The 27310-nt window shown below is 39.0% G+C and overlaps 2 protein-coding genes across 3 annotated transcripts in view; both read left to right on the top strand.

The window, feature by feature from the left end:
- Ppp6c (protein phosphatase 6 catalytic subunit) overlaps positions 1-14376 on the top strand; it is a 34448-nt gene extending 20072 nt beyond the window's left edge. The window contains exons 3-7 of the mRNA XM_059260244.1: positions 2520-2585; positions 4456-4597; positions 10958-11037; positions 11197-11406; positions 13587-14376. Of these exons, the coding sequence (XP_059116227.1) occupies positions 2520-2585; positions 4456-4597; positions 10958-11037; positions 11197-11406; positions 13587-13835 (747 nt within the window). The 3' untranslated portion in view covers positions 13836-14376. The remainder of the gene's footprint in view (positions 1-2519; positions 2586-4455; positions 4598-10957; positions 11038-11196; positions 11407-13586) is intronic.
- Positions 14377-20839: 6463 nt separating this feature from the next.
- The window catches only part of Scai (suppressor of cancer cell invasion), a 98048-nt gene continuing 91577 nt past the window's right edge, over positions 20840-27310 (top strand). The window contains exons 1-2 of one of the 2 annotated variants that reach the window (XR_009378721.1): positions 20840-20974; positions 21530-21574. Coding sequence is in view for 1 of the 2 variants with exons in the window: in XM_059260240.1 (XP_059116223.1) it covers positions 20922-20974; positions 21530-21574 (98 nt within the window). In the remaining variant the exon portion in view is untranslated. The remainder of the gene's footprint in view (positions 20975-21529; positions 21575-27310) is intronic. The other variant, XM_059260240.1, reaches the window with a different exon arrangement.

The raw sequence follows: 27310 nt of genomic DNA, 5'->3' as shown, positions 1-27310 counted from the left end.
GGATCCTTCTGCCTCAGCCTTACTAGTGGTGGGTTAACAGGTGTGTGCCACTGTACCTTGTGACCAAGGCCTTTTTTGTTTGTTTGTTTGGTTTTTGTTTTGTTTTGTTTTTCAAGACAGGGTTTATTTGTGTAGTTTTGGAGCCCATCTTGTAACTCTGTAGACCAGGTTGGCCTTGAACTCACAGAGATCCCCCTGCCTCTGCCTCCGAGTGCTGGGATTAAAGGCGTGTACCACCATGCCCAGCTGACCAGGGACTTTTTTTTATGAGAATTGCGTTCTTTAATTTCAGGATCAAGTTGAGTCTAAATGAACATACTGGCAATAACATGATAAGAAGCATTGACATTATGACCTAGGGAAGAGATTATAGACTTCAGGACTCAACACAACTTGACTTTGGCTAAATACTAGCTACTTTAAAAGCCACTTCAATTTGCACACTGATTCTCTAAGTGTGGCCTACAGACCTTACAAGTAGTAAAAGCAGTGGTGTGTGTGTGTGTGTGTGTGTGTGTGTGTGTGTGTGTGTCTAAAATGTGTGATGGAGCGTGCCTTTAATCCTAGCACTGGAGAGGCAGAGGCGAGTAGCTCTATTGTGAGTTTGAGGACAGTAGCCTGGTCTATAGAGGACGGCCAAGGCTACACAAGAAAACCCTGTCTTGGGAAAAAAAAAAATCCAATACTACTTTTTACTTGAGAGAAAAGTGACAAATTGTCGTTACTTAAGCTTGGATATTTGCAAAGATGAAGAAAGTAAGCTACTTATTTCAAAGGATATAGTTGATATTTTTGTTGCCAGTGACAATATTTGCGTTTACTAATGGAAAATTTGGATTTGGGAAAGTTCAGTTTAACTATGAACCAAACTTTTTTTTTTTTTTTTTTGAGATAGGGTCCTACTACGTAACTCCAGCTGGCCTGGAACTTGCTATGTAAACCAGGCTGGCTTAAACTCCACCTGCCTTTGCCTCCCAAGTGCTGGGATTAAAAAAGTGTATCACCATGCCTGGCCATTTCTGGTGCTTTTAAAGACTTTTCTGATTAGTAATGATATATACAAATTTTTTATGACATAAAAAGAAGTATCATTTCATATTCCTAATGAACATATCATTTACTGAAAGCAGATAGCAATAGTCTGACCACATTGTGGTATGATGTTAGATTCACTCAGCTATAGTTTTGGATTTTATATTGTAAATTATTCTTTATTTTTCTTAAGCTGCCACTTGCTGGATTTTGGCATAATATTAAAAGTAGAGTATGCACAGTAGTGTGAAAATGTTAACATACTCTTCTCCCAGCCCTTGGGAAACAGAGGCAGAAATTGCAAATTCAAAGCTAGTCTAGGCCCCATAGTGAGAACTTGTCTCAAAAGACAAAAGACAAAACAAAAAAACAAAACCATCCCCAAACCATTAATCTGTTTTGTGTATATTTGTATGAAGCTGACATTGTATAGTTTAATCAATGTATCCCAGTAGTACAGAGAAAGATTATGGGCCTCTAGATATCTTTTAGTAAGGTAAATGTGTAAAAAATTGCCAAAATGTATAGCCATGCTTATTCTCTTAATTCACTTAGTTTTATTTTTTAAAACATGGTTTATATTTATCAAAATAGATTTATGTTACTCTTTAATGATCTAAAATTTAAATGTTAAAAATCTTGTTTTAATTTCTAATATGTTACATATATAATTTTTTCCTTTGTTTTTATATATGTGTATGGCTGTTTTACCAGCATGTATGTCTGTGTGTCTGTGCACTATGTGCACAGAGACCAGAAGAGAGTGTCAGATCCCTTTGGTAAACTGTGAATCCTAATTAGTCTTAACAATAAAAACCCAGAATCAGATATTGAGGGTGAAAGCTGAAAGAACAAAGAAGCAGAGCAGCAGCCATTTCTTACTCTACGAATCCTCAGACTGAATGAGCCAAGATCCTGTCTCCACCCATTGTATATTCCTGTCTCCACCTCCCTGGTGCTGGGATCAAAGACGTGCACCACCACCACCACCTGGCTCTGTTTCTCTTTTAGACTGGATCAATCTCGTGAAGCCCAGGGTGGCCTTGAACTCCTGATCTTCCTCCCAAGTGCTGGGATTAAAGATGTGTGCCACCCTCTGATCTTCAGGCAAAATTTATTTGTCAGAACACAAACAAAATATCACATAACACCTAGGACTGGAGTTACAAATGATTGTGAGCTACCATGTGTGTGCTGGAATCAGACTAAGTTCTCTGGAAAAGCAGCCAGTGTTTTTAACCTCTGAGGCATGTCTCCAACTTTTACCAATTTGTTGTTATTGTAACATGAACTAAAATTTTTGGAGATCTCCAAGAGCTTTTAAGGTTTGGAAATTAAATCTTGGCAGTTTTGCTTATACTTTATTTCTTCTTACAAATGTAAATATTTGAAGTCTTTTTAACTGTTTCTTTATATATCTCATTCTCAGTTTTTCTTAACTCTTTCACAGGAGTTTGTAATCAGCATATATTGCTTTTCTTTTACAGTTCTATGATCTTTGTGAACTGTTCAGAACTGGAGGTCAGGTTCCTGACACGAACTACATATTTATGGTATGTAAACACTAGTAATGCCTAGTGTTTATTTAAAATCAAAAGGCTTTACAATCTGGCTTATTAGATACAAATTCTATAATAACTGCTATTTAAATGTGAGAAAAGTTGAGTCTGTACTTTTCTATGTTTTGTCATGTCTTCTACTTATATATAATTGCTATGTTTGTAAATTTACTGTACAAATAGGACTGGGTTGTGACTGCCAGTAATGGCAGGAGGACCACATTGAACCTCTGGTTTAGTCTGTGGATGGAATACATTTATGAATACATGCAGGTATAGTTTGGTATTTCATACTTTTTCCTAATACACACTTGCTATTGTGGTGGACTTTTTTTTTTTTACTTTGCTTTTTTAATATAATGTTGAACTTTTCTGAATCCTGTGTGTGTGTGTGTGTGTGTGTGTGTGTGTGTGTGTGTGCGTGCGCGCATATTGGACAACCTTGGCTGTTGTTCCTTAGGTGCCATCCCCCTGTTCTTGAGACAACGCCTCTCATTACTCTGGAACTCTCTAAGTAGGCTAGGCTGGCTCTCCGAAAGTCCCAAGGTTCTGCTTGTCTCTGCCTCCCTAGTACTAGATTATTACCAGCACATGGCACCATGCCTTGCTGTTTCTATGTGGGTTCTGGGGATTGAATTTAGGTAGAGGCTCATACCTGGAAGGCAAGTACTTTACCCACTAAGCTATCTTTTCAGCCCATTGATTAGAAAATTTTTGACAGGGCTGGAGAGATGGCTCAGAGGTTAAGAGCACTGACTGCTCTTCCAGAGGTCCTGAGTTCAATTCCCAGCAACCACATGGTGGCTCACAACCATCTGTTATGAGATCTGGCGCCCTCTTCTGGCCTACAGTCATACATGTTGTACACATAATAAATAAATAAATCTTAAAAAAAAAAAAAAAGAAAGAAAATTTTTGACAATTTATTTATCTTATTTTATGTGTATGAGTGTTTTGCTTGAGTGTGTGTCTGCACCATATGTGTGTGCCTTCTGCTTAGGGAGGTCAGAAGAGTTCATTGGGTCCTATGGATCTTGAGTTACAGATGGTGTGAACCACCGTATGGGTCTAGGAATTAAACCCAGGCCCTCTACAAGAACAAGTGCCATTGCAAAGTTCTCTGTCACCTTCCTAATTATTAGTAGTATTTTAAGGGTTTTTTTTTAAGTTTATTATTATTGATTAGGTGTATGGGTGTTTTGCTTTCATTTATGTCTATATGCCACATGCATGCTTGATGCTCATGGAGGCCAGAAAAGGGTGTCATATACCCTGGAACTGGAGTTACAGATGGTTATTAATAGAACTTGGGTCCTCTGGGAAAACATTCAGTGCTCTTAACCATAGAGTCACCTCTCCAGCCCAGTATTACTATTTTTTAAAGCTATTTTCTGAATATTGGTATAATATTAGCCCAAGTCAGACATTAATTGGAAGGGTAAATAGTATTTCATACATGTAGAGTTGTGTGTGGGGGCTTATTTTTTTCTTTTCTTTTTTATGAGGGGTCTCACTGTGTTGTCTTGGCTGACCTGAAGCTTGCTAGGAGAACCGGGCTTGCTCTCCACTTTATTGCCTTGAGAACAGAGTCTCTCACTGAACCAGAAACTCTCTGGATTTCAGTAGGTTTCACCAAGGCTTCCCCTGTCTCAGTCCCTCAGTGCTTGGGTTATAAGTGTGTGCAGCCATCTTTTTACATAGGTAATAGGGATTCGAAGCCCCTCATGCTTGTAGAGAAACAGATCCTGTTTCTAAATAAGTTTTAAGAAATTATTTCTTTAAAATAATGTACAGCTCCTTACTGTTGTTCTTTGGGCTATTACAGCTATTGTATGGTTTGTAACTGTAAACTTTTACTTTACAGGGTGATTTTGTAGACAGAGGTTACTATAGTTTGGAGACCTTCACTTATCTTCTTGCATTAAAGGCTAAATGGCCTGATCGTATTACACTTTTAAGAGGAAATCATGAGAGTAGACAGATAACACAGGTGTATGGATTTTATGGTAAGACCTTCTTTTCTCTGATTCTGAGTAGTATTTTACTTTTTGGGGGAAAAAGTTGTATATGTACTTTGTTTTTGTTGTTTTGTTTTGTTTTTTTTCTACTTGACTCCACATTTCTCCCAGTCAGCTGAAAATCTTGCATATAGTGGAAGACTACTACTACTAAGGCTTTAGTCTATATCTTTCCAAATCTGTGTGAAAAAACTGTAATCTTAAATTTCCCACTTTGGAATCACTTTGAGTGCTTGTTTAAAATGCAGATTCTGGGCCTGTGAGATGGCCCAATGGGTAAAGGCACTTGCTAAAGCCTAATAGCTAGAGTTTGTTTACCAGGGCCCACATGGTGGACAAAGAGAACCTACTCCTCCTGAACGTTATTCTCTGACCTCCACACACAGGTGCTGCTGCAGCATAACTCCCAATAAACACACAGAATGAATAAATATAATAAAATTTTTATAAGATTATTATTTTTAATTATGTCTAGATTTATGTGTGTCTGCATGTGGGTTATACATGTGAGTTCAGGTGTTCTTGGGAGTCCAGAGGCATTGGATCCTTTGGAGCTGGAGTTACAGTTATGAGCTGCCTGAATGGGTACTGGGAATTGAACTCCAATCTGCAGCAAAGGATCTTAACTGCTGAGCTATTTCGACAACCCCAATTTAAAAAAATTTTTTTTTTTTAAATGTAGATTATTTGCCAGATGGTGGTGGCACATGCCTTTAATTCCAGCACTGGGAGGCAGAAGCAAGCTGATCTCTGTGAGTTTGAGGTCAGCGTGGTTTAAAAATCAATAAAAAAAATTTAATGTAGATTGCTGGGTCTCATTTCAAACTTTGTAATCAAATTCTGTTGGCATAGGAATCTACTGAAGGTGGATGTTACACACATTCAAGACTGGAGTTTTATCTGTGCATGCATTCCCCCTCCTCCCATCCCCCATTCCCTCCTTCCTCCAGTCTTTATTTTGGTCAGTGCTGGAAATGGAATCCAGAACCTATGCATGCTAGGCAAATACTCTACTACTGAGCTATATCCCCAGACCTTCCTTAATGCTATGTTGTGTGCTTAGCCATTTTACTTCCTCAGTCTTTTGGTTGGTCTATTATTTTGTTTTTGGCAGGATGTCTCCATAGAAGCCCAAAGTGGCCTAGAGCTCACTGTCATCCTGGCTGGCCTTGATCATATGATCCTCCTGTGGCAGTGTCCTGAGTGCTGGGATTCTAGGCATCTACCACTACCTATAGTTCCTTGTTGTTCTATAGCTATATCATATTACAATGTATAGATGTATCATATTAATCAGTCTGTTTCTTGTTGGACATTTAGTAGGGTTTTGGGGGGGGGGGGTTGGTTTTGTTGTTGTTTTCTTCTTCTTCTTCTTTTTTTTTTTTTTTTTTTGAAATTGTCTTGCTATATGGTTCTGGTCTGAACTCTGTAGACCAGTCTTACCTTAAATGTGCTTCCATCTCCCTGCCTCAGCCTGTGGAATGCTGGGATTACAAGCATGTGTCACCGTACCCAACTGAATGTTTTGTTCTTTTGCAGGATAATCAGTATTTTGGGTAGCATACTGTGATGTTAGCTCAGTGAAGCAAGACTAATATAAATTCTGAGACATGCTTTGTTTGGTAATTTTATTAAGATCTGCCAGCCGGGTGGTGGTGGTAGTGGCAGCGGCGGCGGCGCACGCCTTTAATCCCAGCACTCAGGAGGCAGAGGCAGGTGGATCTCTGTGAGTTCGAGGCCAGCCTGGGCTACAGAGTGAGTTCCAGGAAAGGCGCAAAGCTACACAGTGAAACCCTGTCTCGAAAAAAACAAAAATAAATAAATAAATAAATAAAGATCTGCCTGCCTCTGCCTCCCAGTGCTGGAATTAAAGGCCTGTGCCACCACCATCTGGCAAATAATCTACATTAAAAAAATTTTTTTTTTTTAAATTGGGGTTGGAGAAATAGCTCAGCAGTTAAGATCCTTTGCTGTAGATTGGAGTTCAATTCCCAGTACTCATTCAGGCAGCTCATAACTGTCTGTAACTCCAGCTCCAGAGGATCCAATGCCTCTGGACTCCCAAGAACACCTGAACTCACATGTATAACCCACATGCAGACACACACAAATCTAGACATCATAGAGTATTTATTGCACAATATAAAATGGTTGTAGAGCAAGATGCCAGGATGGTATATTGATCTAGTGTCCCTTATCCAAAATACTTGGGTCTAGAAGTAGTTTAGATTTTGGATTTTTTTTTTTTTTGAAATATTTGGAAAAACATGAGATTTCTTGAGGATAAGACACAAATCTAATCACAGTTATGTTTTATTTATATATGTGTTATATATTTTGTTATATTACATAAAATATTACAATTTTATGTATTATGTATGTAATATATGTAGTCTGAAAGTAATTTTGTAAAATACAGATTGAGTATCCATAATCTGAAACTATACAACCCCAAATCATCATCTGTAAAGTCTGAAATTTTGAGCACCACCATAACACTCAAAAGTTTCAGATTTGTGATACTTTGGTTTTTAATGTGCCATGCACATGCCCAAGGCATATAAGGTAAGCACTTTTTTTTTTTTTTTTTTGACGGTGGATATTTATGAGTTTATGACCAACCAGGTCTATATAGTGAATTCCAGGACAGCCAGGGCTCTGTAGAGAGACCTTGATTCAAAACAACAACAACACAAAAACAAAACAAAATGATCTTATCAGGTAGAGGGACAAAGGTAAGCACTTTGCCACTAAGCTACACTCTAACTCTGAAATCTGAAACATGGAACACAAACCTTTCTTTCTTTCTTTTTTATTTCTGGAATTTTGAGACAAGATTTTGCTATATAGATCTGGAGGGACTGGAGTTTGCTTTGTGGCACAGGCTGGCCTTGAACTTGTGTGGCAGTCTTTCTGCAAGTCTTACCTCCTAAATGTTTAGGTTAGATGCCTGAGCACTCAAATGGTATAAAATATTTCAGATAAGGCATATCTGAGGCATTTGTTTGATTATTTGAGACAGGATCTCATTCTGTAGCTCAGGTTGACCTGGAATTTACTATGTGTCCCAAGTTAGCCTCAAAATTAAGTAATTACTGAATCAGTCTCTCAATTGCTGGCTGAACATTTATTTGTTTGCTTACCTATTTATAGACAGGGTCTCATTCTGTAACCTCCTGCCTTAGCCTCCCAAGTTCTGGGATTAATGATGTGTATCCCCATGTCTGGCACAATTTGTTTGTTTGTTTGTTTGAGTCAGGGTCTCTCTACCTACCTCTGACTGTCCTGGAACACACTATGTATACTTAGATGGCCTTGAACTCACTTGCCTGTGTCTCCTAAGTACTGAGATTAAAAGCATGTGCCACCACGTCCAGCTTATTTTTTAAAGGAATATGGAAATAAACTTTTAAAATGTGTGTGAGCACGATGGCCATGTGTGGAGGTCAGACAACAATTTATAGGACTTGGTTCTTTTCTACAACCATGTGAATTCTGAGAATTAAACTCAGGCTTGAGCCTGAGATTGCTATCCCAATCTTTATTTTATTTATAATTATATTTTTAAATTTCTTTTTCATACTCACTATGCATCCCTGACTGACCTAGAACTTCCTATGTCAACCACCTCACAATCTACCTGCCTGTTCCTCCCCAGTACAGAAATTGGAAGTATGTGTCACCACATCTGGCTTTCACTTTGTTTGTTTGTTTGTTTGTTTTTTGTTTTTCTAGACAGGGTTTCTCTGTGAAACAGTCCTGGCTATCTTGGAACTCAAAGAGATCTGCCTGCTTGTGCCTCCCGAGGGATGGGATTAAAGGCATGTACCACCACTGCCTGGCTACTTATTTTATTTTTAAGACTTATTCATTTTTATCTTATGAGTATGAATGTTTGTTTGCATGTATGTCTATGCACAATGTGGGTGCTGGGATCTGAATCCAGGTCCTCTGCAGAACCATTAAATGCTCTTGTCTTAGTTAGGGTTTCTGTTGCTGTGAAGAGACACCATGACCACAGCAACTCTTATAAAGAAAAACATTTAATTGGGGTGACTTACATTTTCAAAGGTTTAGTCCATTATCATCATGATGTGACATGGTGGCAAGCAGGCAAACATGGTGCTGGAGAAGGAGAATCCTACATCATTACTCATAGACAACAGGAAGTGAACTGAGACTGAGTGTGGCTTGAGCATATATGAGACCTCAAAGCCTGCCTCCACAAAAACGTACTTCCTCCAACAAGGCTATATCCACTCCAAAGCCACACCTCCTAATAATGCCACACCCTATGAGCTTAGGGGGGCAATTACCTTCAAACTACCACAGCTCTTAACCACTGAGCCATCACTTCAACCTCCCAGTTGTTTTTCAGCCTCCCAATATTTATTTTTAATGTGTTTCCATTTTGATTGAGATCTTTTATAGAATTTGTCATGTAATCATCTTGATGCTTAGAAAGTTTAGTTTTTTTGCAGCATGGTAAATTTTAGACTTTTAGATTATGGATACTCAAAAATATGTGTCTAAGAGATAAATGGTTTATGTGTGTAATTAATTATACCACATTCTTCATTGTAGGGCAAAGGAGCAAAAAAGGGCGAAGGATGTAGGACCTACCTTTTGCTCAGTATGCTTTGGCTGAAGAAATGATAACAGTACAGAATTAGGTGTTAAATTTTCTCTTTCCCAGAAGTGTGTTCACTTAGTAGTTTTTATAGTTTTATTTAGCAAGATTAGTAGCTACTTAGGAAAAGGATAATTTTATTTACCATGGCATTTACAGTGATTTAAAGCCTTAGGTAGCTATTAATTATATTGGTTGCTTAAGTCACACTGATAAACATACATTGGGGACTTGAATTTTTTAATTACATTTGTTTGTGTGTGTGTGTGTGTGTGTGTGTGTGTGTGTGTGTGTGTGTGTATGTGTATGCACATATGCTCATGTTCTCTCATGAATGTCTGTGAGAATGTATGAAGCTGGGCTGTGGTGGCTCATGCCTTTAATCCCAGCACTCAGGAGGCAGATGAAGTCGGATCCCTGAGAATGTATGTGCATGTCTGTGGAGGTCAGAGGAGTTAGTTCTCTCTCTGTACCATGTGGGTCCTGGGGATCAAAATCAGATCATCAGGCTTAAAAGCAGTGCCTTTAACTGGTGAGCCATTTCCCTGGCCATTTGTAATATTGTGAGTCTAATTAGTTCTACCTGTTAGAATTTGACTGGATGTCAGCATTTAGTTGCAGTTTTCAGATCTCATTTTAAAAAAAAAAAAAACTTTGCCCTGAGAATGTTGGGATAGGAATTATTCATGCTCCTATAATTAAGGGTCCTTTATTTGATTTGATTATCTTCCTATATTAATGAAATGCACTATTTTATAGAATTACTTGGCATTAACATAACTGACCAAAGCATTTCGCTTGCCTTATGTGACGCCAATAATTTCCTTCTACATAACATTTTAGTTAATATTTCCAACTTCATTTTAGGATCATTTCTGGAATGAAAAGGATTATGGTTTTTAAAGATTTGCTTTTATTTTATGTATGTGAATGTTTTGCTTGAATGTTATATATGCACTACATTTGTGCCTGGTGCCTGCAGAGGCTAGAAGAGAGTGTAAGATCCACTGACTGGAATAACAGATAATTGTGAGCTGCCATGTGGCTGCTGAGAACTAAGCATCAAGTGCTCTTAACTACTGAGCCATCTCTCCAGTCCCATCTCATTTGTACGTATGTATATACGTACTGTGGGTTGAGCTTGGGCTTTACACATGCAAGGTAAGCATGTGCCTGTAGATGGATTTTTCTTTGGGCCACCAGCTCACAAAAATTGACATAGAGTCTTATTAATTATGAAAGCTTGGTCATAGCTTAGGCTTTTTTTCTAACTAGCTCTTATAATTTAAATTAACTCATATTTTTAATTCTATGTTCCTTTAAATGGGCTCAGTTACCTTTACTCTGTATTGCCCATCTTGCTTCCTCTCCATGTGGCTGGCAACTCCGCCTCTCTTCTTCCCAGTGCTCTCTCTATCCTGCTATACCTCTTGCCTAAGCTTTTGGCCGTTTTAGCTTTTTATTAAGCTAATCACAGTGACACATCTTCACACAGTGTAAAGGAATATTCCACAACACCTGCCACTGAGCTATATCCCAGTCTTCCTTAGAATATGTGTATTGTTAGACAGTAGACTTCTTTTGGTTCTTTATGAAAATTCTATTAGGGATAAATATACACCATAATTTTCTAGATTAGGTGAATCTTTTTTAATAAAAGTCACTCTAGCATTTGATATATTGTTTCATTAATGAGAACATTTCTGTTTTCTTTACAGATGAGTGCCAAACCAAATATGGAAATGCTAATGCCTGGAGATATTGTACCAAAGTTTTTGACATGCTCACAGTAGCAGCTGTAAGTTTGTATGAATCTCCTTAGAACCTCAAGTATTTTTCTTGCCAATAACATTACTTACATATTTTTATCAGTTGTAGCCATTTATTTAGTTTTAGTATTTATTGTTGAATTTAGACATGACTGAGTTTATTATCCTTTGTTACTCTTTTTTGCTAGTTAATAGATGAACAAATTTTGTGTGTTCATGGCGGCTTATCTCCTGATATCAAAACACTGGATCAAATTCGAACCATTGAACGAAATCAGGAAATTCCTCACAAAGGAGCATTTTGTGACCTGGTGTGGTCAGATCCTGAAGATGTAGACACTTGGGCAATCAGTCCCAGAGGAGCAGGTTGGCTTTTTGGAGCAAAAGTCACAAATGAGGTAAAGCTAACATTTTTGGAAAAGTAGTTCTTTGATTGATAAAAGAATAATGATGATCTCAGATATTAAACTTACAGCCTAATTTACTAAAATTATTATTGCTATGTGTATCAAATTTCTACTGTAGTTGATTGAATTATGCTTCCTGAATGGTTCAGTGAGATTTTATAGTGAAAGCACCTATTCCAGCATTATCTGCTGATATTATTAAAAAAATAGTTAAGTAACAGGATCGCCAGAGCAAAATAGGCAACTTTTTTGTTTGTTCGTTTTTAATGGCAGATATTTATCCTGAAACATACATATATTCTGACAGTCTTCTAATCCCAGTTGATTTCACATTTTATTTTACTTACTTTTTGGGTTTTTGAGACAGGGTTTCTCTATGTAGTTTTGGTGCCTGTCCTGGATCTTGCTCTGTAGACTAGGCTGGCCTTGAACTCACAGAGATCCACCTGGCTCTGCCTCCTGAGTGCTGGGATTAAAGGCATGCACTACCACCGCCCAGCTTTACTTTTTGTTTAAATGAAATTTTTAACTGTTTTGTTTTGTTTTGTTTTTCTGAGACAGGGTCTATATAACTCTTAGTTGTCCTTCAACTCACTATATAGACAAGGCTGGCCTTGAACTCACCTGTCTCTGCCTTCCCAGTGCTGGGATTAAAGGTGTGCTATACTACTCTGTATGGCATAACCTTTATATTTTACTCTATGTCTGTGTACCATGTGCATGAAGTGCCTGCAGAGGCCAGAAGAAGGTGTTAGATCCCCTGGGACTGGAGTTACAGGTGGTTATGAACTGCTATGTGGTGGTTGGGAATCAAACTCCTATCCTGTGGGAAAGCAGCCAGTGCTCTTAACCACTAAACCATCTATCTCTCTAGCCTGAATTCAAAATGTAAAGTAACATACATGAGCTAAGAGAATTCAATATTGTTCCATGGCACTTACTGAAAGACTAGATGAAAACAAGAACCATTAGGATGAACAATTAGACAGTAATAACATAAAAATAACTTCTTACTTACAATTTACAAAACATAATTATAGTCTTTGATCTCTGATAATCTGCAGTGCTGGCTGCATGAATACAACAATTTTAAAATTCAGAAACTATTTGCTATAAATCTTCAGGGCAAATAATTTACAAATAAGATACAACCAGAAATTCTGACATCTGCTGCTGCTATTTTATGACTTCAGCTTTATCAAATTATGTACCTACTTGCCTTATACATATACAAAATAATGGATACATCAAAGCATCCATGAACAAATATGTGGGCAGATAACATTCACTCACGCAGGGATGATGTTCTGTTGAGATGTGTTCCAACATAATGAAGTCATGGAACTAGGTGCTAGGACCATTGGTTTACCCTCACGGAAAGACTTTACCCAGTCTAAACCCATTCCTTTTCAGGTTACAAAGAAGAATAATCTCTTTGTGGCATATACTAAATCCTCACATAGTAAGGCTGATAGTAATGTTATTATTATATCATTAAATAGAAATCCTTTGTTTTGTATCTGGTGGTAATTATGTAATTTCTTTTCCCTCTAGAAACTTTTTTTTTCCTTGATACAGTTGTTACTTGGTGACCCAGGCTGACCTCAAACTCTCGATTCTCCTGACATTTTCTGTAATGTTTATTTGCTTGCTTGCTTGCTTATTTTTCCTATATATATGTTGGAAGGATGTGAAGAGGTCATAGGACAACTTGTAGAAGTCAGTTCTTCCTACCACGTAGGTTCTGGGATCGAATTTTGGTCATCAGGCCTGTTGACAAGCACCTCTACCAACCTAGCCATCTATTATTACTATTACTATTACTATTACTATTACTATTACTATTACTATTACTATTACTATTACTATTTTAAAGATATGCTGTCTCTGTGTTGCAGAGATTGGTCTCAAACTTGTGGACTCAAGTGATCCTCCTACCCAGCCTTCCAAGTAACTGAGAGTACAGGTGCTAATTACTATAGCTGGCTTGGAAACTTGAAATTATGGGCCGTGTACTTCAGAATAGACTTGGGCCAAAGTGTTACTGGAAATTTTGGGGGTGATTATAGAGTGGGATTTAGAATCATGATAACTTCAATAGTGATATTTGCTGCTTGGAATGGTTATTAAGCTGTTGAATGGAATACTCACAAAGCCTTTCTAAATTGCAGTTTGTTCATATCAACAACTTAAAACTCATCTGCAGAGCACATCAGCTTGTGCATGAAGGCTATAAGTTTATGTTTGATGAGAAGCTGGTCACAGTGTGGTCTGCTCCTAACTACTGCTATCGCTGTGGAAACATCGCTTCCATCATGGTCTTCAAAGATGTCAATACAAGAGAACCAAAGTTATTCCGGGCAGTTCCAGATTCAGAACGTGTTATTCCTCCCAGAACCACGACGCCGTATTTCCTCTGAGGCCATTGCCATCCCGCTGGCCCACTTTTTGCCCTCTTATACTCCAACTTTCTTGTACCCTCTACAATATACTTTTTATTGAGCACTTTGCTGCTGAAATGCTGCCTCTTGCCTTTTTTTTTAACTTTAAATTATCTAAATTTATTGTTTGTTATGATGTCAATAGCAGTGTTTTTCTATCAGTTTTGTCATTCATCCCATCCCCACCTTGGACTTGTTTGAGAAGACTCGAGAAATGTCTTAATACTCACATTGCTGCATGTAGCTCTTGCTTATTTGCTGTTCTGGGGAAACAGGAAGCATTTCCTCTTTTAAACAGCCAATTGACAATTACATGGAAATCCTCCTCATTTGTATCAGCCAGCCTTCTGTTTTTGTTTGGTAGGGTTTAAGAAATTTCAGCAGCAAAGTTGTCCAGTGGGCAGGATGGACTGCAGATGCCTGAGTCATGTACCCTTGTCCCAGCTGTAAACTTCACTGTCCTTTGTTGGATGATGATTTGATGTTTTAAAAGGGTATAAAATAAATTGGTCTAAAGGGCTGCCCTCCTTGTTGTGTTTTTAAATTTTAGTTAAAAACTGCTACAGCTTATGACTTTGTACATTAAGATAATTGTACTGATCTTTTTTCAGATTTCTTGTATTTTTTAATAAAGTAATCTTAAAACCCAGATAGGTTAAGTGCTAGAAATTTTAAACAACTTACATTGTTAGCTAAAAGTTAATTTTCCTTTCTTTCTTTTTCTTTTCTTCTTTTTTTTTCTTGTTTTCCTAACAGTTTTTGACCCTTTGGTTATTGAGTCTAAAATTTTGATTGAAATTCAATATTTATTTTTTTAAAATATCACTAAATTGTGCCTAGAGAACATAACTGCCATATTAATGTTTTGATTTCTATCCTCTACAGTAGTAGAAAAACATTTAATACTTGTAGTGCTGATGTTGATTTGATACCAGTTGAGTAGAATGCTCAATCCAGTTTACACTGTTATGAGTATCATCAAGTAAACGTGTACTTTTCAATAACAAGCATTCTCTCACTGTAACCCTTGACCTTAACTTTTACAGACTATTCAGTTTTTAACTGCAACTTTAAAGGCTGAAAAATCAGAACCCTTGTGTTTGTGAACTGTAATCTGAAGCAGATTATTTAAAGTGTGGAAAAAAACAGACTGTTCTCTTGTGAAGGTCTGTTATACCATATTTCAGCTTTGTATGTGTAATTTGACTATCTAAAGGGTTGTAATAATCAGTTCTTGATATGTAATTGTCCACTTAATAAGGACAAATATATCATTGTCTCTTATGACTGTTGTCATAGATGATTTGGGGATGTACCATCTTGTGAAATTGTTGGTATCCCTTTACGGTGATAATTAATTTTTGTCAAACCAGGAGATCCTTGTGAAGCAATTGATAAAGCACTTTAGCATCTGGTCAGGTAGTTTTAAGGAACAACTTTTCCCCTTCAGGATAAGAACTTCCAGGTTACCTAAAAATGCAATAAAAATCTTAATAGTCTAAGCTTCTTGGCAAATAATCTTTCATCAGGGTTTCTTGTACTGAATGAGCACAATATTGTTTTGATTTTATTTGTCCCCAACCACCCAGCTCCTTGTACAGTTTTTAATTGTGTAGCTCTATGAAAGAAGTGACTGAGACATTTGCTGCACACACTTGAACTAATGGTGGGTCAGTAGCTGTGTGTTACTGTCTTAACCCCAGTGTAATTCAGGCGGAAAGGTATTTTTATCTCACAGGAATATGTAGCTATGTATTTTATTAGTTGTGAAACACTGGAATTAATGATGCAGAAAACTTCATGTGGTTTTTGAACAGCTCTCTGCAGTATTTTCTTGTTTGTGTTACCATAAATTGTATTTAAGTGCTTGCCCTGCATTGCTTTCAAGTTGTACCAGTTAAATTGGTAACTCTCAGTCCCCTCTCTACTTCACACTCCTTAGCTTAGGTTGATGTGGTTATTTTCATTCTCCTTTAATGTGACTTATTTTCAAGTCATGGTGTACTGCTTTTGTCTGTCACTAGCTGGGCATGTGCCAATAATATTCTGTCCATCCCTTAACTGCCATCTCTGTTTTGCCTGACTTTTCTTCAGCTGAATAATGGCTTTGAGGCATGGAAAAAGTAGTTTTTACTATTAGACTTGTGAAGGAAAGAGAGTGTGAATGTATTGGACCTTGCAAGCCTAAAAGAGAATATTTGGATCCCTCTACCAAACAAGGGCTATGTATTATACAGAGTAATCATGTGGTGGGAGATACTTGCAAGCCAGAGATCCGTAGGCGAGGGAATCTGCTACTCCCTGTATCTAGGCTGAATGTGAAATCCCCTATGTTGTATCAATGGGGCTAAGAACTATTTTTATTTGCCTGTGATATACTTGGTTTCTAATAAAGTGTCCTAGACTCCAGTGAGAACGATCTACTTTGAATTGCCATTTCCTCCCTTTCTTCATTTGGCTGATAGACTTTTGGCTAGCTTTCCATAGATCATTGCTTCTCCTTGAAGATCTCACTTCTTTAAATATGTTCACTTGGGCATGATCTTAAAAAGCCTCGATCAAGATTATATCTAATATGCAACCTGTATCAGCTCCTGTTCCATCTGGATGTCTAGAACTGTCAGAAGATTTTGACATCTTAAACACTGAGTTTTGCTTTTGAAAGAAGGTTCAAAATGTTCATTGCATTTAAGATCTGTATGTATTTGCTCTGTAAACCCAGCTCCAGGTGTTGGGAAAATGCCTGTACTGTGAAACCCTGCCATTGTCAGAAGTAGAATCACTTCTTGTCAGCCTCCAAAAAATTGTATACAGAGTTGAGATTTAACTGCAAGAATCCCAATTTCTAAATGTCATTGTTTTTTAAATGCTAATGTTTGTAAAGCACCTCCAATTCTTTGAATGAAAGGTGCTACATTCCCTCAGTGTCAATTAATAAAAAGATTGTAGGAAGTTTGTGAAAAAATAGTTTTATCTAATACAGTCTATAGTATTCCCTGAGAAGAAGGTAGCATTTCATATAATTTATGTTTTCAAAGAAATGCTTATTCTTTCACTTGGTTGTGTGACTGATAAACAAAACTAACCTTTCTTTTTCCCTGCATTTGCCTATGAGCTAAGTGTTCCAGCTCCTTAAAAGCACTATTACAGCCTAGATTCTATGCTCAGAACCATGCTTCATGAGGTCATCACAACTCTTTCAATTGTGTATTTATAGTGTGGTAATGATAATGAAAGATGTGGTAATCAAAACCAAAAAGAAACATTTCAAAAGTCCCCTAGAGGGTTGGGGATTTAGCTCAGTAGTAGAGTGCTTGCCTAGCAAGTACAAGGCCCTGGGTTCGGTCCTCAGCTCTGAAAAAAAAGAAAGAAAAGAAAAGGAAAGGAAAGAAAAAGAAAGTCCCATAGAATGATGCAAGTTTCCTCATCACATGAACATGTACCTTTCTTATGACAATAAATTTATGCTTACATTATTAACATGGTTCCTAATTCAACAATGTATGAAGTTTATACAAAAATATTTATTGCATAGTATATGCCACTCTGAATTTTGTATATAAATGGGAGTGGATTTTTTTTTTTTTTTTTTTTTGTCTATAATCAAGCATTTTAGGTAAATGCTAACCACGCCCTATTTTGCAGTGCTAAGGAATGAACCCAGCACCATATGCATGCTAGGTAAGCAGTCTACCACTAAGCTACATTCCCAGCCCACACACGTCCTATTTTATGATCCTTTTTTTTCCCCTGGGGGTGGGGGACACTGGTTGTTTTGAGACAGGTTCTCACCATGTAGACCACTGGCCTTGCAGAGATCTACCTGGCTCTGCCTCCCAAGTGCTGAGATTAAAGACATACATCACCATACCCAACCTGTATCTTGTGGTACTCTTGGTATGGGTCTCTGCCTAAGTTTCTCTTACCCCCATTCCCACCCACCCCAGATGAGGAAATGAGATTGGAAAGGACAGATAACCTGTCCAAAAGAACTGGAAATTGAACCCTTGGAGGGCACACCACAGTGACTGCTGAAGCCTTCTATTTTAAGCACTCTTGGGTTTTGCAGCTTTGTGACCCTGAACAAGTTAAGTTCTCTGATCTTTCATTTCTGCTCTAAAAGGAATATAGTGAAGTTGGTCATAATATTTAAAATGGCACCCACAAAATGCCCAGTACTTGGCCCAAAGCTCAAGTCTATTTACTAAAAACTCAACTAAAATCAGTGTGATTAGGAAGAAGAACTTGGTGAAACATGGTTACTAACAGTGTAGCATTTTAAAAAGAATTTATTTGTTCTGTGTGTATGATTGTTTTTGCCTGCATTTATGTATGTGCAAAGTTCAGATCCCCCTGGAACCAGGTTTAGGTATGATTGTGAGCCACCATGTTCATGCTAGGAACTGAACCCAGGTCCTCTGAAAGTACAAGTGCTCTTAACCACTGAGCCATCAATCCAGCCCCACAGTGTAGCCTTTTAAGTTCAAGGATTTGGAGAAAGTGTTTGATGCAGGAGGAGACATGAAATAATGGGCTGGGTAATGGAATGTGCATGTTTTATACAAGAGCACAGAAGCTGAGATGATAGAACATAGACACAACATGAAGGGTACATTTTAAGAAGGCCCAGCAATTAGCTGCAGTTCTGTTGACAGACTGTCTATGCATCAGAGAGGACTGACCTATCATGGAAAATGTTGGATAGTAGGAGGAGGATTCTAGGCAGTAAGAATGTCATAAGTGATAATTTCAAGATTAGAACCTGCCCTCTCCACCCAAAAATCCTTGATTTCTTTTTTGCTGGATTGATAATGTAAATAGAAATAAAATTGGAAAAATTTATGGCTCTAGAATTACATCATTTAGGGGAAACAACAGACATTTGATAATATTTTCTCTAGTCAAAGTCATTTTTAAAAATCCCATAACAGAGCTGGAGAAATGGCTCAGTAGTTAAGAGGACAAACTGCTCTTTTAGAGAAGCCTGGGGTTCAATTCGCAGCACCCACATGGTAAGTCACAATCTGCAACTCCCATCTCAGGATCCTACATTGGCACCAGACTCTGTTGTGCACAAACATACAAGGAGGCAAAACACTGGTACACATGAATACAACTTTAAAATTCCTTTAACACCTGGAAATGCAATTGTGGGGGAGCACATATTGGGGATCCTAGGATACATCCTCAGCAGTGGGACAGCAAGGTTGCTCAGTAGGTAAAGGTGTTTGCCACCAAGCCTGATGGCCAGAGTTTGATCCCCAGAACCCACATGATGAAAGGAGAGAACGACTGACTCCCACAAGTTGACTTCTGGCCCCCTACAGGTCCCCACATGACTCAACACCCTCCCTCCTCTTCCTTCCTCCTTCCCTCCACCTCCCTCTCTTAAATGTAATAAGAGCTCTTCAGCAATGCAAAAAATAAAATCCCACTACAATTTACTGCATCCCATTATTTCATAAAAGGAAAGCCATTTTAGCATAAATGAACCATTTAGGAATAAGAATACATTTTCTGTGAACAATTAGCATCTCACTTTTTGGGATCCTATCCATTTATGGAGATTTGTGGGATATTTGTCCTCATGCATTTTGATTTGCTATCATGTGCTGTGTGTGCAGGTGTGTGTGTCATGTGCACATGGAGGTTAGAGTCTTTGACAGTCTTCCTCTGTGGGCTCCAGGATTAAACTCATAATGTCAGGCTTGAACAGCAAGCACCTGTTACTCTGCTGAGCCATATCTCTGCCACTGCATTGTTGGTGTGTTTTAACAAAATGTGCTCTAATAAAATGAAAGTGGCTCAAGAGAAAGTTTTATGCCTTCTCCCAAATCTAGCAGGGAAAAATGAACTTAGGATCTACCAGACAACTTTGCATAGGAATAAAGATGTACAGAGTTATTACTCATCTTAAGAATTGTATTCTTTGCCAGGCATGGTAGCTCACACTACAGAGGCGGATCTCTTTGAGTTCGAAGCCAGCCTGGTGTACAAAGTGAGTTCTGGGACAAGCAGGGCTACACAGAGCCCTGTCTCGAAATCCACCCCCTCACCCCAAAATTATATTCTTCAGATGCAATACATATACATCTGCTATATTTTCAAAGATAGCTTCGTTAGAGTAGAATAGGTTACTAATGTTTATTGTACTTACATGGTGGTAGTTTTTGCATATTTGAGTCTGTCAAAATGCAGTGAATTTTATACTAAAACTGATTAACTGATGTAGATTTTCGAATTATCAGCAATGGCACAAAATGGCTAGCTTATACAAGAAGCAGTTCTTTTTAGGCTTTTCAAAATGGAATACATTTCTTACAGTTATTGTAATTGGTTCTTTTTGCAATGCTGTTTCTTTTTTCGTGATAATTAAAGAAACTCTTGTGCTTCCTTACAAACTTCCACCCAAGCTTACGATCTTTCCTGCAGTACATACTTTATATTGCTGAATCTTTACAATTTGGTATTGAGACCTCTTTGAAGGGCAGCGTTGAGCCGAGAATATTTTTTCAAGATGTTGGCAGGGACTGCATTCGAGGTGGTTCAGGACGACGCTATGAAGGAAAGATGCTTTGCCCTCGAACTTCTGGATATATTTGGAGAAAGTGCAGTGCTTGCTTTGGGTTCTGAGCAGTGCAGAGGCGGGGGAATTAGCAGGTGTCTAGGATGCAGGAATCAAAGCCAAAGAACCAGGAGGCTGGTGTCTGGCGCCGGAGATGCAATTCCTCCTTTCTGGCGCACGGTGGCGCGCAGGCTCCTACCGCTCTGCTAGCAGTCTTTAAGGCACCTCTGCTGCCACCTGCAGTCTCAACCAAACCTCGGGTTGGGCCGCGCGACATGTGAAGGCTCGAGTACCCAATCGGCGGTCAGACTTTCCGGCACTCTGCAGTTTCAGCCAATAGAAGCCGAGAAGAGGCGCGGAGGGGGCAAGCCCCGCGGCTAGCCTGGCCCAGGCGCGAGGCCCTCCTCCTGTCTCTCCGCCTACTCCAACCTCCGCCGCCTCAGCATCCCGAGCGAGCCTTGCGGCCGCCGGAACAGCTCCCGCGGCGGAGCAGGAGCCGGATGGTCAGAGGAGCCCGGCAGTCCCAGCAGCCGCGGAGTCGCCTGGCCCCCAGGTAGGGCGGGCTGCGGTGCCAGGCGGAGGCTTGGGGCTGGGGGCCGAGGGAGCAGGCCCTGGGGAGCGGCCGAAGTGTCGGGACTCCGAGCCCTAAGGGGCGGGGGTGCAGACATGCAGCATCTGGGGGCGCCGAGAGCTAGCATCTCATCCGGGTGGAGAGCGCGGATGCGCAGGGCCTGAGCGGAAGGCGCACGCCCCATCGGCGGCCTAGGAATGCGGGGGACCAGGGCTGAGGGGCGGGGCTGCGGCCGAGGGGAGCTGGGGGACCCTTCAGCTCCGGGAAGACAATGAGGCCGACGGGGCGGGTGGTTTGGGGGAGCCGAGCATTGGGGCGCGGAACCGAGGGCATTCGAGGACCAGTGAGTCCCGGGAACGCTTGGTCGTGGGAGAGAAGGGAAGCCCGACTTGAGGGGTTTGTAAGGTTAGAGGTAGGCACGGCCAACCTGTGGTCAGCCTATGGCCCCAAAAGGTGGTACATGGAGTGCCCCACAGGCAAGGGGAGGCCGAGGGTGTGTTCTCTTTTAGTTACAGGTCTCATTTGTTTGGTCTGTAGACTGACTGGCACAGTGGAGAAACCACCTCGTAAAAGGAAAAGCAGGTAAGGCCAATGCCTTCCTCTCTAGCTTCGTGTTTTTCTGTTTGCTTGGCTGCCCCTGTTCTGCATAATTACATGGTCAGTAGATGAAGTTTCTTATTTAAGTCTTTTTTAGTGAATGTAACTGCATGGAAGATATTCCTTTTGAGAACTTCAGCACACACACACACACACACACACACACACACACACACACAAACCCCTTGAGGTATATGATTCGGGAAACATGGAAAGTTAAGAAGCCTGGCTTTCGACTTTAGTCATAATTTCAACTTCTCTGGCATCTCTCTAACAGAGATGTTCATTGAACAGCTGCTGTGTGCCAAGTGTTGTGTATAAATTTTCTGTGTATTATTTCCTTGAGGCACAGTTTTGCAGAAGAGGGAACTGAACCGTAGAGTGGCCAAATACTTTGCCAAGATCACACATCTAATAAATGATAGAACCAGGATTTGAATCCAGGCTGTCTGACTGCAGAGCTTATGCTCTTAACCATTATACTGTAATGCTTCTAATAAATACACAGTTGAAAGTAATTTTTTTCCTGGCTTTTTTTTTTTAAATAAAGTCTAATAAACTTAAATGAGTAATAGGAAAATAGTAACTAAGGACTTACATAGGCCACAGACAACTGAATTATTCCTTGAACCATGAAAAGAGTGTTTCCACAAATACATTTTAGTGTGTTTTATGTGTTAAGTACTACAGCACAATTTTATTTAGTTATTTGCAGATTTCCTTTTTTACCTATCTTGGTATTGGAATTGAGAAAGGAAGCTATACAGTAATGAGGATCTGGCCAGTGGCACTGTTGTCCATAATTAATACTTTGGAGGTTGTCTGTTAATATCCAGATATCCTCAACATTAAGTATATACAAATGCCAATGGTTGGAGTGGGCAGTAGCCAAATACCTTTGTTACTTTGTAGGCCTAAATGTCCAGTCATAGTCACATAGAGCTACTGACCACCCACAGGCTGGATAGCATAACTGAGGAACTGGATTTTTTGTAGGTGGGTATGTGTTTTTGTGTATGCAGGTGCATGTGTGTATATTCTTGTAAATGCACATGTATGTGTGTCCATGTGGAGCCCAAAGGTCTGCTTTTGTTGTTCCTCATGAGTCATATACCTTGTTTCTGGAGGCAGGCTCTCTCACTGGGACCTGGAGCTCACCATTTGCCTAAGCCAACAAGTCCCTGGATCTATCAGCCTGTGTTTAACCCTGTACTGTCATTTTTTTTTTCCTTAATTTTTTTTTTTGTTTGTTTTTGTTTTTCAAGACATGGTTTCTCTGTAGCCCTGACTGTTCTAGAACTCGCTCACCCTGTAGACGAGGTTGGCTTTGAATTCAGCTGCCTGTCTGTGCCGCTACACCCAGCCAGTACTGTGAATTTTTAATGTAATTTAATTTTTTACATGGATTTATTCATTTTATATGTATATATGAGTGTGGACATTGCATATGGAGGTCAGAAAATAATTTACAGCAGTCAGTTCTCTTTGTATACCATGTGGATCCCTGGGAAGAAACTCAGGTCATCTACTTGGCTTCAGGAATCTTTACCTGCTAAGCATCTTCCTGGCTCTTTATTTTAAATTTACAAGTTCATAATTCACTGAAAAACATTTAAGTATGTCTAAAGAATTCTTGGGTATGTAAATCTATTCTTTCATCTGTAAATTTTAGGAAGTCTAAATATTTACCAAACCTACTAATTAAAATTTAATGTTCAAATGAGACAAGTATAAAATTAGATTTAAATTAGCACAAAAAAATCTGAATGTGAAATTTCACATTTTTAATGATTATATGGTAGAATATTAAGATGTATTGGAGTAAATAAAATTTTGCATTTATTTAGTGTGTGTGTGTGTGCATGCATGTATATATGTGTATGTACAAGTATGGAGATCAGGGAACAGTTTGCAAGAGACAGTTCTTTCATCTTGTAGTTCCCAAGGATTTAACTCAGGTTGTTAGGCATTATGACAAGTGTCTTTATCCACAAGTTATGTTGCTGGACCAAATTATGTAATTTTTGCTATTACTAAAAGTATTTTCATAGCAGGCTTAGTTACTGCTTAGCCTATTACTTCTTTGTAGACTATGCCATAAACTAGGCTTCCTATGGTCTGAAGTGTGAATCTATTTATTCGCCCCTCCCATCCTACCAACAGTAGTGGTAAGTCTACTACATTTATGTGTACGTACATAGATACATGCACACACGTACACAAACTTTTATTTTTATCTTTCTCTAATGCTGGTAACTAGAAAATAAAAATATTACGAAGTTGTATTATTTATTTTTTATGATAGCCCTGGCTTATTTCTCATTATCCACTGCCAGACTCTTACAGTAGCCTCCTGACTGGTTTCCTGGCTTCTAATCTTTAATGTATTTGCTATACTGTGCAAGTTGATTGTGTATTTCCTCTTTGCTCTTGAACATAATTCAAAGTTTTTAGCTTAAGTGTAGCAGCTGAGGACTGCCTCTTTTTCACTTCTACCTGCTTTTCCAGCCACTGTTAGTGCTGTAGCCATAGAATTCTCTGATGGACCTAATACCTGGTAAGCCAAGATAAGTGAATTGTTAAATGTATCTTCTGTTTGCCATTTCCAGAACTTTTCTTCTCTCCTCTTTAATTTTTGTACATGATTATTCTTTCTTTCTGGATACTTTCACTCTGTTCTTTTCTTTAAAACTTACTGCATAAAGGGGCTGGAGCGATGGCTCAATGGTTAAGAACACTGACTGCTCTTCTAGAGGTTTTGAGTTCAATTCCCATGGTGGCTCACAACCACCTGTAATGAGATCTGGTGCCCTCTTCTGGCCTGCAGGGACACATGCAGGCAGAATACTGTATACATAATAAATAAATAAATCTTAATAAAATAAAATAAAAAAATAATCTTTAAAAAAAAACTTACTGCATACATCACATTCTTGGTGGGGGCTCTGTCCATCCTCTTTTTCTTCCCTATACTGTCCTCTTTAGCTCGCATAATATCCTATACATATACATGTGATGACTTTGGCTGACTGTGAATCCACCTCTTGTCACATGCATGTGAGCTCATAAACTGTGTGGCTAAGATAATGTGCAAGAGTGTTCACTCAGTAAATATTTCCCAATCCATCTCCTATGTCTGGTACTGTACAGTTCTGTGTATTGTATGAAGATCCTTTCCTGCATATGTTGTCTTCCTTGTCATGCATGAGGTCTTGAGCTAAATTGTCAGTACCAGTAGGGGCTGGAGGGGGGTCCTTTCTGAGCCTTGGGGGTAGGAGGAGCAAACTAGAAAATTAGTTCAACAATCTCAGGGTTACAAAGTCCCTGGTATAGTGCTTGGCACAGAAATTTCTAGACACAGTAAGTTCCAAGTAAAAAAGAACTTATGAAAACCATGTACCATATTTGTGCACCAGTGCACTTAACCACTGAGTCATCTCTCCAGCCCACCTGTCCTCATTTTTTATTAATTCTTTCAGAATTTTGAATAATGCCATTTGATCATATTCAGCCCTTCTCACTCTTCCCAGATCCATCCCTCTTTCCCAGACCACCCAACTTTGTGTGTACATACCTATCTGTATTTTCCCCCCAAGTGCAGTCTTAGATATGTGGCGTTCACTGGAGGATGGTCTACCCACCAGAAGCTACAACCTTAGAACTGACTGTTGCTCTCACAGTAGCTATCAACTGCCAGTAGCTCTTTAGGCAGGTGTAGGACTTGGTGTCTGTCTACCTTTTCAAAGCTGGAATTTTATCTGGCAGGTCTTGTGCATGCTGTTGTAACTGCTATGAATGCATATGTCAACTGCCCTCCACCCAAGGCTTAAGGTCCATGGCAAAAGGGGAAGCAGAAAGACAGTAAGAGCCATAGTAATAGATGGCTACAAGGAAACTTCTGGATACAGCAGGGCAGTTCTCAATTTTTTAAAAGTAATGTTTATTTTTATGTGTATGGGTGTTTGCCTGCATGTATGTATGTGTACACTTGTGGGCCTAGAACCAGAGGAGGTCAGAAGTTTGTTGGATCCCCTTGAACTGGAGTTACAGATGGTTATGAGCCACCATATGGGTTGTTGGAATGGAACCTGAGTCCTCTGCAAAAGCAGTAAGTGTTCTTATAGCCTTATCCCACTCCTTTTTAAGACATATATAGCTGAGAGGATTACAAATCAATTAAGTCAAAGAAGATTTTGAGGGGAAAAAAAAAAGATTAAAGTCAAACCTACTTTAGCTCTAGTTTGGCTCTGCATTTTCTCGAGTAAAGTGAAATGAGTAAAATTAATACTCCACATCAGTGTTGTCTAACATTAAATATAAATTGCTCAAGAGAAGCACAAACTTTCTCTTTTTTTTTTTTTTTTTTTTTTTTTTGACTGTAAGACCTAAGATGGATAGATTTCTCTAGCTGGTTTATATACTAGGATATTGGCTATTCATGAAAGGAGGGAAAAGTCAATATATACCAATGTTTTCTTTTTTTTTTTTTAATATATGGCTTTAGGGATTAAGCCTAGGACCTTGTGCATGCTAGGTCAGCACTGTATGACTAAGCTACACTCACAGCTCACCATGAAGTTTTTTCAGCAAGGGTCTTATGTATTCAAGGCTAGTCTCAAACTCATTATGTAGCTGAGGGTGATTGTGAACTTCTGATACTATTCTCTTGCTTCCAACTTCCAAATGCTGGGATTACACACACATATAACCATCCTGGTTTATATTTGTGGTGGCTTGAACTCAAGGCTTCATGCATGCTAGACATATGTCTTCGTTAGGGTTTCTATTGCTGTGAAAAGACATCATGACCACAGCAGCTCTTATAAAGGAAAACATTTAATTGGGGCTGGCTTACAGTTTAGAGGTTTAGTCCATAATCATCATGACGGGAAACATGGCAGCATTCAGGCAGACATGGTGTTGGAGAAGCTGCTGAGAGTTCTATATCTTAATCCACAGGGCAGCAGAAGGAGACTGTACCACACTGGGCATAGCTTGAGCATATGAGACCTCAAAGCCCGCCTCCACACTTCTCCAAGAAGACCACACCTACTCCAAGAAGGCCACACCTTCTAATAGTGCCACTTCCTATGGGCCAGGCATTCAAATACATGAGTCTATGGGGGCCATTCCTATTCAAACCACCACAACATGTATTCTACCACCTGAACTGCGTCCCCAGCCCTCCATAATAAATTTTTAAGGATTATTCCTTAGAGTGTTTCTCAATCTAAGTGGAACAGTCTCCAAAGGTACCTGCTGACCTACTATTATTAATTTTATAGTTTCATTTACTCATCTTAGTTCATCTTTCTACCTGGTACTACATACAGAATTCATTTTACTTTGTACTGAGAGACAGATAGCTCAGTAAACTAGTGCACTAATAAATGAATGGCTAGTTTCAGGGGTTCCTGTGGGCTGGGGACCTGATGATTGAAAGTCATATGATGTTATTGCATCAGACCAAAAGGAAATTCAAATTAGGAAAGTTGATATCTCTGTGGTTTTGGAAAATTATGAAAAGTTCAGTATATCTGTTAGTAATATAATGTTTTGGTTTTGAGATGGAGAAGTCTTTTGGGTCCTATTTCGAACAAAGTCTAGTTTATATCGATAGAATTCACGTCACTGAAATCTAGTCAGTTGTACAAGGTCCTGGGTTAAATCCTCAGCAGGATGGATGGATGGATGGATCCCTAGCATGATCTATAGATAGAC

This window comes from Peromyscus eremicus, chromosome 4 (genome assembly GCF_949786415.1).
Source record: "Peromyscus eremicus chromosome 4, PerEre_H2_v1, whole genome shotgun sequence".
Classification (NCBI taxonomy): Eukaryota; Metazoa; Chordata; class Mammalia; order Rodentia; family Cricetidae; genus Peromyscus; species Peromyscus eremicus.
This window is presented reverse-complemented; position numbering and strand designations above follow the sequence as displayed.